Genomic DNA, 14,301 nt, shown 5'->3' on the forward strand with positions numbered 1-14,301 from the left:
CTCTCCTCTCTCCAAAAATCAATAAATTTAAAAAAAGACTTTCTCACCTTCAAGTCTTCATCTGAATAGGCAGTAAGCTCTCTGCCATCTCTCGCAGCAATATATTTGCTGATTTGTCTCCACAGGCAAGTAAAATAAAAGACAGGATAAACAAATGGGACTTTATCAAACTAAAAAGCTTCTGCACAGCTAAAGACAATAAGAACAGAATAAAAAGACAAAATACACAATGGGAGAATATATTTGACATTGCGTCTGATAAGGGGTTAATAACCAAAATTTATAAAGAACTTGTAAAACTTAATACCAGGAAGACAAACAATCCAATCCAAAAATGGGCAAAAGAAATGAATAGACACTTCTCCAAAGAGGACACACAGATGGCCAACAGGCATATGAAAAAATGCTCAACATCACTAATGATTAGAGAAATGCAAATTAAAACCACAATGAGATATCACCTCACACCAGTCAGAATGGCGCTCATCAATAAAACAACACAGAATAAGTGCTGGCAAGGATGTGGAGAAAAGGGAACCCTCCTGCACTGCTGGTGGGAATGCAGACTGGTGCAGCCACTGTGGAAAACAGTATGGAGATTCCTCAAGAAATTAAAAATCGAACTGCCTTTTGACCCAGCTATACCACTGTTAGGAATATACCCTGAGAACACCATAGCACTGTTTGAAAAGAAGAAATGCACCCCCATGTTTATGGCAGCATTGTTCACAATAGCAAAGATCTGGAAACAGCCCAAGTGTCCGTCAGAGGACGAGTGGATTAAAAAGCTTTGGTATATATAGTATGGAATACTACTCAGCCATAGGAAATGATGACTTAGGATCTTTTACAACAACATGGATGGGCCTTGATAACATTATACTGAGTGAAAGAAGTAATTCAGAAAAAACTAAGAACTATATGATTCCATACATAGGTGGGACATAAAGATGAGACTCAGAGACATGGACAACAGTGTTGGGGGTACAGGGTGGGGGAGGGGAGGGGCACAAAGATCATGGCTTTTCAGCATTTGCCATATTCCCCCTTTAATCTATAGACAGACAGCAAATATTTACTTATGGTGTTTCCACTATAAAGACTGCTGTCTTAGGGACAAATGCTGATGAACTATTTCAGCAGTTCCTCCTTCTTCAAAGACTTATATGTCAACATAGAGCTCCATATTTCATAGGACATACTCAAGCTCACTCCATGCTCCCTGGAGCTTTAGCAGAAGGGAATGCCCTTTTTTTTTTTCTTATTTTCTTTTCTCTTTTTTTTTGTTGTTGTATTTTTTTTCTTTTATTTATTTATTTTTTGTATTTTTCTGAAGATGGAAATGGGAAGGCAGTCAGACAGACTCCCGCAAGCACCTGACCGGGATCCACCTGGCATGCCTACCAGGGGGGAATGCTCTGCCCATCTGGGGTGTTGCTCTGTTGCAACCAGAGCCATTCTAGTGCCTAAGGCAGAGGCCATGGGGCCATCCTTAGTGCCCGGGGTGGCTTTGCTCCCCTGTGGAGCCTTGGCTGTGGGAGGGGAAGAGAGAGACAGAGAGGAAGGAGAGGGGGAGGGATGGAGAAGTAGATGGGCGCTTCTTCTGTGTGCTCTGACTGGAAATCGAACCCGGGAATCCTGCACACCAGGCCGATGCTCTACCACTGAGCCAAACAGGCCAGGGCCTAGGAATGCCCTTGTTGATCAAGCTACCCAAAAGAAAATTATATGGAGTAACCATGACAGACCGAGCAAGTCAGTTTCATGCTGTTCATCACCAGAACACTGCAGCCCGGTGTAAACAGTTTCAACTTCTCGGGAAGCAGCACGGCAGATTGGGAAATCCTGTCCAAGGGGTCCTATACTGCCCCTTCATTTGGAGTTAACCCTCAAGGACCCCTACCAGACAACTTTGGCAGATGGATGTTACTCATATACCTTCATTTGGCAAACAGTCGTATGTCCACATTACAGTAGATACATATTCCGGATCTATAGTAACCTCTGTCAGAACAGGAGAGGCTGCTAAGCATGTTATAGCTCATTGTCTGTATGCATTGTTCTATTACTGGATTTCCTAAACTGGCTAAACTGAAAATGCTCCGGCATATGGAGCAAAAGCATTTACTGTATTTTGTCATACTTACAATCTTTAAAGTTAAGGTATTATTAAAGTGTACTCAGCAAACATTTTAAGGTCAATTAAAAAAAAATTTAAGAGGGGGTAGTCATATCCCGGAACTCCTATGGGTCTACCATATCATGCTTTTTACTTAAAAAAAAAAAAAATTTAATTTACATTTTTTTGGAATGCTGATGAACAGGAGACACCAAATCTTTTTCGCCTGCAAACTACTACCTTCTTTATTAGATCCAGCTAATAACACTGTTTTGTCTTTTTCCAAATAGCTCCAGATATATGGAAAAGATTTATATAGGCAGATGGGGATCCTCAAACCCCTCAGCGAGATCTTCTGAGCATGGCTTTTAAGATACCTAGAGACAGAAAAAGCCCAATAGAGATCAGGGGAACTACCAGCTTTTAGGATACACCCTTAAAGGCTCCAACGCCCCAAAGGGGTCTCATAGGATGCCATCTGGGTCCTGCTTCAATAGTGGAAAGGAAGGTCATTGAGCCAAAGCCTGCCAGGCTTACATGCCTCTGCTGTGAGGAAACAGGGACACTGGAAGGTAGGCTTCCCCCTCACTCCTCTAAGGGAGGGTTTGGTCTCTTCCAGCCCTGCTCCAGCCACCTATGACCTAACCTTGCCCAGAAAGCTGGGGTTTGCCACTGAAGGCTGAAGGTGCCCAGGGCCGTCGGCCCCATCTACGACACTGTGGACGAACCTAGGGTATTTCTTCCAAGAAGCAGGTAAACTGATCTCATTTGCACAAGGGCCACTTAACTATGTTTTGCCTGAATAGTCAGGTTCTTTATTCTTCCCTCAAAGATCTCTGTTGTGGGTGTTGATGGTCCTATTTTCTGCTGCTTTGCTTAATATATGGTGTTTCCTTTGTCCCTCCTACCTCAATGCCCCACTCATATTTCAGGCTAGGACCTACTTCTAATTTAGAGCTCTCTTTCCCCCTTTTGCCAACTTCTATTATGAATCTACCTTTGCCACCCAGCTTAGTGTATCCCAAGGTTCTCTTTACCATGCCACAGTTGCAGAGCTCCAGGGAAAAGCAACTTGGTCTCATCTCTCCAGGCAGAGGAGAACAGAAGCTCCATATCCACGCATGCTGCAAATGGCTTTTCCAGTCTACCTGAACCATTACCAGCTAGAAGCAGCGGTCATTGGGACTTGGACATGAGCTGCGAAGTATAGAATGGTGACAACAGTTCCAGTGCCATGCGGACTTTTCCTGTGTGTACTTTTCCTGGACTCCTGCTCCCTGTGACAGCTCCTAACAGACTGAACTGTGGTTGGGTTGCATTTTTCGGGATTTGGCATGGTGATGGGGCCAACTTGGACTTGGTGAACATGTTAGGGACACTACTCTTTTATGGATTCTTGCTGTATTGGCCAAGAGTTTGCTTAAAGGCTTTTAATCACTGTAAAAAAAAATAGAAGACTGGATAAAGAAGATGGGGCACATATACACCATGGTATACTATTCAGCTAGAAGAAATGATGACATCGGATCACTTACAGCAGAATGGTGGAATCTTGATAACAGTACGCGGAGTGAAATAAGTGAATCAGAAAAAAACAAGAACTGCAGGATTCCATACATTGGTGGGACATAAAAGCGAGACTAAGAGACATGAACAGGAGTGTGGTCGTTACGGGGGTGGGGTGGGGGGAGGGAAGGAGGGAGAGGGGGAGGGGGAGGGGGAGGAGGACAAAGAAAACTGGATAGAGGGTGACGGAGAACGATCTCTCCTTGGGTGATGGGTATGCAACAGAACTAAATGACAAGATAACCTGGAAATGTTTTCTTTGAAGATATGTACCCTGATTTATTGATGTCACCCCATTAAAATAAAAATTTGTTTATAAAAAAAAAAAAGTCTTCATCTGAGTCATTTCAGTCATCAATAATCTATTTTTTAAATGTTAAAACTCTAAGCAGACACCAAAAAAGCTGCTTTTTCAGGGGGACACATCCAGCGGGCTTTAAAATGGGCACTCCGAGGGGATTCATGGCCGCAATATGGAAGAAGCACCAAAAATGTACCTCGTTAATGCATGTGCAGCATGAACAGTTGGAGGCTGTCTTTAGCCACACGATGTTTCCAGATAAAAATCTCCAGAAGGTACTTGCTTTGAAACTCAGCCTGCCGGAGTCAACAATAAAGACTTGGTTCGGGAACTGACGAGTCAAAATGAAGAAGCAGCAGCAGCAGCAACTACCATTAAAGCGACCAAATCAGATTCTTCCAGCCAAGAATATACCCACCTCACCCACAACATCAACCAGTCCTTACTCTTATTTTCCTATTGTTTCAGATTTCTATAGCTCCCTTCCACCTCAACCCTTAGGCCCTTCAAGCTTGGCATGGGACTCTGTCATCACTGAGAGTCCCACAAGTGATATACACATGCAAGACCCTCAGTTGGAGAGTCTGGTGGCCACAGTTCCTACTTTGTTCCCTGATGCCTATGACATAGAGCAAATCATGGAACTGTACAGTTTTCCTGATGAGGATGAAACCTCCAACTCATTCCACTCTCTAGATCTCACCCACAGGCCCCAGCTAGAAAGAAAAGGGTTCTTCTCGGCCCTGGCCGGTTGGCTCAGCGGTAGAGCGTCGGCCTGGCGTGCGGGGGACCCGGGTTCGATTCCCGGCCAGGGCACACAGGAGAAGCACCCATTTGCTTCTCCACCCCCAACCCCTCCTTCCTCTCTGTCTCTCTCTTCCCCTCCTGCAGCCAAGGCTCTATTGGAGCAAAGATGGCCCAGGTGCTGGGGATGGCTCCTTGGCCTCTGCCCCAGGCGCTAGAGTGGCTCTGGTCGCTGCAGAGCGATGCCCCAGAGGGGCAGAGCATCGCCCCCTGGTGGGCAGAGCATCGCCCCCTGGTGGGCAGAGCTTCGCCCCTGGTGGGCGTGCCGGGTGGATCCCGGTTGGGCGCATGCAGGATTCTGTCTGACTGTCTCTCCCCGTTTCCAGCTAAAAAAAAAAAAAGGGTTCTTCTCTTAGTATCTTTGCTGATGCAACTTTAGGTTTATCATTTAGGCAAACCTCACTCAGTATGACAAGCTGAGGCCTTTCAGCCTACAGTCTAAGAAACAGCCTGGAGGCCTTGGCTGGGTAGCTCAGTTGGTTGGAGTATTGCCCTGATATGCCAAGGTTACAGGTTTGATTCCTGGTTAGGGCACATACAAGAATCAACTAATGAATGCATAAATAAGCGAAACAAATCAATCGCTCTCTCTCCTTCCTATCCCTCTCTAAAATCAATTTTTAAAAAATTAAGTAACAACCTGGAATTCCAGAACCACTATAGTATGTTAGACTTTGGATTTCTCTGATCAAAGTACTAATAAATACCAAATTGTACCAAAAAAAAAAAAACAAAACAAAAAACAACTCTAAGCAGAGCATACTGTTCTTTTCTTTTTTTCTCTCCCTGATTATATCCTCAAAAGCACCTGCCACCCTGAACAGTGACTGTTACTGTAACCTTCTGTCTCTTGAAGCAGAGTTTGAAGAAAGAAAGCAGTTTGAAGGAAGAAACTAAGCCTTATTGTTATTAACCAATAACACAGTGTATGTTTAATAAACATTTTTGAGCAAATAGAAAAATACTAACCCCATGACCAAATGTTTCCTGGGTAACCTGTTTCACTATCAATCCTGTCATGAAGTTTTTCTTAATACCAACTTAAATACCATCTTCTGATTATAAAAATCCCTAAACGATACTAGAAGGTACCATTCTGGGCAGTTTAAGTGCATTTTAAAAAATAAACTTTTCCTGGCTTTTGTTCATTGTATTTCTTTTTAATCTTTAATGAAGAAACTTAGAGAACCATTCTTGCTAAGGTATTTCAATTTCACAAATGTTATAGTAAGAAAAACTCCTCCTCCTAGATCAGGGCAAATGTCTACAGGGGGTGGGTGAGCAAAGTCACTCAGTGAAGCTGGTATTTGGGTGGAAGGCCCAAAGCTAAGGCCCAACATGTATGCTGCCTTGAGCTCTGGTGAAATCAGAAGGGCCTCACCTGGCCCAGTCAAAAGCCCCCTTCCCACTCTGCTTCATGGATGAGGATCCCTTGCCAAACCACACTCCTTATCAAACTGACCAGGGACATATCTTGCTTATCCCTGAGTAGAGTTCCAAGTTTCCTGCTGGTTTGCAGAATTATTCAACAAACCAACCGCATCTTCCCACCAGAACCAGTGGTGGTGCTTCCCTCTGTTTATTCAGTCTGTTCCTAGTGCAGCCCTCAGGTCACCCAGCATGGACTGCAGTGTCCTTGTCCCCTTGGGGCTGTGAGTATATGTGATCAATGCATTGCTGTAGATCTCATCTATCTGGTGTCAGGTGTTGAGTGCTCAGCCATCCATGACCTTAGGACAGGAATCCTTCCTTCACCAATGGGGTGAATAAGAGGTGATCAGAACAGGTATGGACAGGGTATGGGAAGAGCAGCCGCCAGAGGAAGCACTGTAACAATACTGGCCTTATGAGCTAGGAAGTGGTGGGGACACGGAGGAATGGACAGGACGGTGGGCAGCTGCTATTCACCACTAGCCTGTTCTAGTCAGGCAAGAATGAGGGTTCAGATTGCCAAATTTTTAAGTTTTAAAAAAGCACTAGAAATCTGGATTTTATGTCTAATCTCCCACTTTTTAAAGGTCTTCTTTTCTTTCTTTCTACCTTTTTTCCTTTCTTCCACGGGAACAAAACCTTTTAGAGTGGTTCTGTCATTTTGTGAGGCACCAATTTGTAACATCTGTCCCTACTTCACTACTCAAATCCAACACCTGTGTGACATTCTGCCATTATGCCTTTTAACATCATGTGCTTTTCTCCTAACACATCCTACTAACATTACTAATTCAAGTTAGGTTTACCATACCCTTGATAGTAAAAATTTTAGCCATATCTGTCTATAAGTCCCCATTATATATGACAGTATTCTATTTTTCCTCCCAGCAAGTGAACTGCACTGAATTTTATTCTGAGCACATTTCACATTCTTTTAATTACAAGGTCAGTGTTGGATTCTAATAATTCCTTCCAAGTACTTCCCAACCACATTCAGCTTGTGTTGTTCTCTCTATTACATCATTCCAAAGATTCATAAAAATATCAAAAATCATGGCTTAAAAATAAGACCTCTAAAAGACTTGTTATGTCCCTCCCAGATGGACATGACACAAATAATAACTTTCTTAATTCCAGGAAATGGAATAGTACATTCTCCACCTCTCAGGATGTCACTTTTCAAAGACTGGTACATAGTCATTTCAGAAGAATTAATAGAATTATTACGGGAAAAACCAACAGTTCTCCTTAACCATGCCACAAATACTTCTGAAGCATATTCATTTATTCATTCAACAAACTTTAACTGAGCACCTACTATATGCCAGTAACTATTTGAGACACTAGGAATAAATTAGTGACCAAAAAAGAATGAAATTTCTGTTCTCATTGAGTTTACATGCCATAATATTAGGTTAGACTATAAAACAAGTTACACCTATTAATTACAGCTAGGTATAAATATGGAAGCCAATGAACAAAATACCAAAAGAGAATATGTAAAAATTAAAATAGTATTTGGAGGCCCTGGCCAGTTGGCTCAGTGGTAGAGCTTCAGCCCCATGTGTAGAAGTCCTGGATTCGATTCCCAGCCAGGGCACACAGGAGAAGCACCCATCTGCTTCTCCACCCTTCCCCCTCTCCTTTCTCTCTTTCTCTCTCTTCCTCTCCATTGGAACAAAGTTGGCCCAGGCACTGAGGATGGCTCCTTGGCTTCCACCTCAGGCACTAGAATGACTCTGGTTGCAACAGAACAACTGCCCAGATGGGCAGAGCATCACCCTCTGTTGGGCATGCCGGGTGGATCCCGATCAGGTGCATGCAGGAGTCTGTCTCTCTGCCTCCCCTCTTCTCACTTCAGAAAAATAAAAATAAAATAGTAGTTGGGTATGTTAGAGGAATTATAGATTATTTCTTTCTCTAGTTAATATAAATTTCATGAGTTAATTATGAAAAAAATAAAAAATAACTCATTGGTCACCTATAAATATTACTAGTATACCAATCATTATTCTGAACATTGGTGAATAAATAAAATGGCCATTGTCTTAGACCATTCAGGCAGCTAAAACAAAATACCACTGACTGGGTAGTTTATAAAGAACAGAAATATATTTTTTAAAGTTCTAGAGGCAGAAGACCAATAAAGAGTACAAATAAGAGCAAATATGGCCCTGGCTGGTAGGTCCGTTGGTTGGGGCATCAGCCTGAAGCGCAGAGGTTGCCCATTGGATCCCGGATGGGGGCACACACAGGAACAGATCGATGTTCCTGTCTCTCTCTATTTCTCGCTCTCTCGCTCTCTCCCTTCCTCTCTGGCTAAAATCAATCAATAAATAAAAAATAAAAATAAAAGAGGGGAATGTTTGAATGAAGGCTTTAAAAAAGATCATATGTGACACATGCCTCCGCATCACTGTAAACAGAGGATACCGTGAACTTGAAACACTGAAAGCAGAGAAGCAGGAACTTAGGTTCCAGCACGCTCCCACCACCAGCACCAGCCTGTGTGGGCAGAGGCCGTGACACAGGCGGCGTAAGAAACTCTGCAAAGAGCACAACACCGTCAAGGACCTAAACAAACACAAACAAAATTACCCCTCGAAAAAGAAAGTCCAACGTAAGTGCCAAGATGCTAATATAAAATAATATTGAATGTCAACTGTAATTGCAATATTTTTTTTAATAATAACTATGTTACATGTTTGCTTTATGCAGTTTTTATGTGTTACATATTACAATAAAAACAGTTTTAAAATATTTCAATATTATAAATATGTGCTTGGAGAAATTCAGCAACTAAAATAAAAGCTAGAGTGATTACTGGCTACATAAGTGTTCTTTCACAAACGTATTCCTGCAGTGCTCTGCACTGCGCCGGGGAACTCCGGGAAGGATGGAGAACCAGAGAATCTGTGAAGTTCCTAGAGTTGATCACATTCGATCCAAACCTAGCGAGATCTTTATGTGCTCTTCCTAGCATAAACTTTAAAGAAATGCCTTTTAAAAAGTTTATTGTTTTAAAGTATCTTTCTTGTGGGTCTTAGGACTTTGTAACAACTCTTCCTAAAATAAAAGAATGTGTGAGCTATGAACAAGTACATTTAAAATGCTTAATTTCTAAGGACGAAAGCACTATCGCTTTGTTACAGTGACTTTAATAATTAACAACTCAACAATATTACAACATAATTTTAGGAACCCCAAATATCAGAGAGGCGAAAACGGTCAGGAAAGGACACAATGGGAATCTCAGACACGACGGTCTAGTTACCTCAACTAGACAGGCGTCCTCTGTCTTCTTCCGCAGCGTACTAGTTACCTCAACTAGACAGGCATCTGTCTTCTTCCGCAGCGTACTTCAAGTTTGCCTTCATTTTGTTTTGTTTTAGGTTCTGTATTTGATTAATTTCGTGCCACAACTGATACGTTTGCAAATATATATATATATATAGTGGATATTTGAACTCAACAAGCTCTCTTTAACTTTCTGCCGTTCTTATAAAATCTTTGAAAAGAAAGCAATAATTAGACTGGCACGTGTGAACGCTCAGTGAAACGAAAAGTAGAAGCCTTGTTAAAGGGAGACTTACGAGGGAAACGAATTCAACCATCTGGTACCAAGACAGGCTGCAGCACTCCGTCCTAAGTTTCAGTCAGATCTGGGCCCAGAACCCCTCCCGTTCCAACTCCAAATCACATCAGGAATTTAGGGATCACTTCTCAGTTTCCTGGCAGCAACAGGTTTCTAAAAAATTAGTTCAAAAGTTCTTTCAACAAGTTCTTCAGCTACCATAGCTGCATATGCCTCCCTAACAGCTGCTAACAATTGCTGAACATGCAAAATAGACCCAACTCCATTAAACAAATATTTTTTCTTTACATCAGCGGTTCTCAACTTGTGGGTCGCGACCCCGGCGGGGGTCGCACGACCAAAACACAGGGGTCGCCTAAAGCCATCGGAAAATACATATTTTAGGCGACCCCTGTGTTTTGGTCGTTCGACCCCCCGCCGGGGTTGTGACTCACAGGTTGAGAACCGCTGCTTTACATACTTAGATGTATACACACATAAACATGCCATAGATAATGACTTAGGACAGTTATGCTGTCACTGTTATAAACGATAATTTTATTTACTGAGGCTTTACTACATACCATATTCTATTTTAAGAGTTTTATATACATTTAAGCAAGATAAATAAAAACAAGCTGATTATTTTTCAAACCACCAGTTCAGGGTCACAGGTGGCCAGAGCCGATCTCAATAGCTCAGGTTGGTAGGCGGCACCTACCCTCCTACCCTGGACAAGAAACTCTTTCATCACAGGGACACACACACACACACACACACACACACACACACACACACACACTTAGACTGGGACCATTTAGACCAGGGGTAGTCAACCTTTTTATACCTACCTCCCACTTTTGGATCTCTGTTAGTAGTAAAATTTCCTAACCACCCACTGGTTCCACAGTAATGGTGATTTATAAAGTAGGGAAGTAACTTTACTTTATAAAATTTATAAAGCGGAGTTACAGCAAGTTAAAGCATATAATAATTACTTACCAAGTGCTTTATGTCAGCTGTTGGCTAAGTTTGGCAGAATAAATCTTTATAAAACAACTTACTATATAGTTAAATCTATCTTTTTATTTATACTTTGGTTGTTCCGCTACCGCCCACCATGAAAGCTGGAACGCCCACTAGTGGGCAGTAGGGACCAGGTTGACTACCACTGATTTAGACACTCTAATTCACCTGCCTTGTACATCTTTGAGATTTGGGGAAGAGAACCGGAGTCCCCAGAAAAAACCCACGCAGACATGAAGAGAACGTTCAAACTACACAGACAGGGGCCCCAGCCAGAACCCTTTCCTTTTTCTTTTTGTATTTTTCTGAAGCTGGAAACGGGGAGAGACAGTCAGACAGACTCCCGCATGCGCCCCACCGGGATCCACCCGGCACGCCCACCAGGGGGTGACGCTCTGCCCCTCCGGGGCGTTGCTCTGTTGCAACCAGAGCCACTCTAGCGCCTGGGGCAGAGGCCAAGGAGCCATCCCCAGCACCCGGGCCATCTTTGCTCCAATGGAGCCTCGCTGCGGGAGGGGAAGAGAGAGACAGAGAGGAAGGAGAGGGGGAGGGGTGGAGAAGCAGATGGGTGCTTCTCCTGTGTGCCCTGGCCGGGAATCGAACCCGGGACTTCTGCACGCCAGGCCAACGCTCTACCACTGAGCCAACCGGCCAGGGCCCCTTTCCTTTTTGTTATAATGTTGATGAGGGGAAAATTTTTTTTTCATCTATATTTTAGCAAAACATTATTGAGTGACCAGCTATCAATATCAAAAACCAATGAAGACATGCGCATGTTTTAGAAGTCCTCCAAGAGATTCAGATACTTTGGGGCACCAACTCCAAAGCTAAGAACCATTGAGCAAGGAATATTAGAAGAGTTTTAGAGAATTTCTTTCACCTGTTTTCTGCAACACTGCATTTTTCTTCTAAACAGGCACTTGACTTGAGTATTGTCTCGTTTGCTGTGATTTCTGTCACTTGGATCCAAACTGTATTTTATCTGGCTGCAATTCCCAAAAGCTCATGGGTTATGTTTAGCATTATTTCTTAGCATGCACACTAAAATATATGAACCACAAATCAAATGCACTGTAAAAAGATGCTGTTGACATTATCAAGAAACAGTATGGTAGGAAAGAATCTGGTAGGCAGCACACCTAAAAATTCCAAATAGTGTTGGTCAAATAAGTTTGTAAAATATGATCTTTATGTTTGCTCGCTTACAATTTGCATGGGGGCTGGGCAGCACCAGGTATATGTGGATCTGTGAAATTGCAAATTACCTTTCACCTTGGGGAAAGGCGTTTTTCTAATGTTTGCTGGGGGAGAGGTTTTCTAGCCAAAATGTTTTGAAAAGAAGAAGAGGGAGAGAGAAGCCATGTTTTGCAGGGAGAGCAGAAAGAATGCAGAGTGCTGAAGAAGAAGCCAGTCTGTGCAGAGAGAGAGGATGTGCAGATGGAGGACCAGAATTGAGGGGCTTTGGGAGCCCTACTGAGGTTTTGGGGGCCTTTGATTCTACGAGGAACTGGAGAAGATGCTCCTGGTTGTGGAACCAGATAATGCGTCAGGGCTTTGGAAGCCCTGTGTGTTTGCTCGTAGGCCGGTGCGAGACTCTGATAAAGGAATGGCCCAGCATTCTTTGGTTCCACTGTTTCTTTACCATCTGCCTGAATCCAGTGAGAACCTGCATGTGCATGGCCACAAAGGCGGCGACTATTGGCCATACATATGGCAAACTGATGGAAAAGGTAAACCATTAGACTCTTTTTTGTTTGTTTCTTTTCTAAGAATTGGGTGCCAGTAACATATGGCCCCATTTAGTTCCCTGGTGTAAGTAGCTGGCCAGAATCTGGGTCCAGAGTTGGACAAAAAGCAGCATTGTTGCTGAGGCCAGAGAAGTAACTACAAAAAAAAAAAAAAAAAAAGTTCGAGAAAACCAGCGGATTTTAAAACTTTATTCAGAATTGGTCATTCTCCTGCTCCACCCCATACTGTGCCACATTGAAGGCACATCCATCTGCTTTAAGCACAGTCCAACCCTGCCTGTAAATTACTTTCTTGCTCCTCAAATATGGCACACAGTTAAAAAGATGTCTTTTATTTTATTTTGTTTTGTTTTACTATTTTGTCTGTGTGTCTGGTTTTAATTGTTTGTGGCAGAATGTCTAATACAGAACTTAATCGCAAATATCTGGCTATGTGAAGAGGATAGTGCTTAAGTACAAATGGGTGACATGATTTCCTTGAAATAATCACTAAACATAGCCCGCCCCGCAAGCTCCTGGGCTCTAGGCAGCGGAGCAGTTGGGCCGGTGGACCCGGGAGGACTGCAGGGTCCCCTCCCCTTAATCAGTGCATGGAATTAGGATGCCAGTCGTCGTGATCACAAAAGCCCATTCTAGAGCCTTCCCCAGCGCTCTGCACGTGACCTGGCTTGGCATCTCTGAAAGATCAATGACTCCCTAACAGTGAAGTGCTCTACGTGTCTCTTCTGGCCCCTGTGTTTAGGCGAAGGGGCGCACCTACAGGACTGGTTTATGGACTTCTGTCTTTTTGCAAATGCAAGGGCTCTTAATTGCATTCACAGCTGTGGCTTTCCCCATTCTAGAACACTTTAGGCTGCCAGTAATGCATTCTCTGTCAGAGCCAAGGGAAAATCCTCTTTTTGTTCCTTTTTATGAAGTGACTTCCAAAAACTCTCAGACTCCGGCAGCACAGGAAATCTGGTTCCTTGGGTATTTTTTCAGTAAAAATAGGAAAGAAAAAACCAAAAAGTTATAGCCCCCAAAAGAACTGTCATTACTAACCAAGGAGAATAGAGAACTTACAATGAAACACACCCGTAGCCCCGATTTTAGAACCCTAGGTTGCCTACCAGAAACCCTTTCTTGGGTGATTCCAAAGATTACGGAAACATTGGATTCTACAGCTTCAGGCATCTGTGAACTCAGATGGTCTGCAAAATGATAAGGACAGTGAAACTCACCTTTGGTGCCGATGTCCCACCCCCGCTCCCTCTCCCACCTCCAGTGAGCCTTCATCACCCACACTCAGTCAGTCAAATTACTCTACCTTTGCAATGTCTCGCTCATCACCTTGACCCAAATGTCTAAGGCTGGTGAAAACAACACTGTCAGGGTTCATAAATGTGCAATGACTGCTCAACTGAAAAGCAATAGTCTGTCACAAGGGAAACAGGGCTTGTCAGAGAAATTCATATTAAAATTGAGTGGCTCTCAAATTATGGGTTAGAGAACTTTATTTTTAGAGATAAGTTTTATACTTTGTACTATTTCTCAAAACCTAAATTTTAAAAAATGGTACTTCATTTTAAAAACCAGGACTAGTATTTTACTATTATGGATCCATTAAATTTATATTCAATAATTAGAGATAATTTCTATTTTTGAAGAATTTTACTTTTCAGATTCTATTCTACTTACTCTTAAAATTGAATGACAGTTAACTTTTTGTCCTATAAAACAGTTAATTCTTTTG

The 14,301-nt window shown here is 42.7% G+C and overlaps 1 protein-coding gene across 1 annotated transcript in view; it reads left to right on the plus strand.

Annotated features, from left to right (window-relative positions):
- The first annotated feature begins 4,147 nt into the window (after positions 1-4,147).
- The window catches only part of LOC136377140 (arginine-fifty homeobox-like), a 31,052-nt gene continuing 20,898 nt past the window's right edge, over positions 4,148-14,301 (plus strand). The window contains 1 exon segment of the mRNA XM_066343660.1: positions 4,148-4,736. Coding sequence (XP_066199757.1) covers positions 4,148-4,736 — 589 coding nt within the window.

Source organism: Saccopteryx leptura, chromosome 6 (genome assembly GCF_036850995.1).
Source record: "Saccopteryx leptura isolate mSacLep1 chromosome 6, mSacLep1_pri_phased_curated, whole genome shotgun sequence".
NCBI lineage: Eukaryota > Metazoa > Chordata > Mammalia > Chiroptera > Emballonuridae > Saccopteryx > Saccopteryx leptura.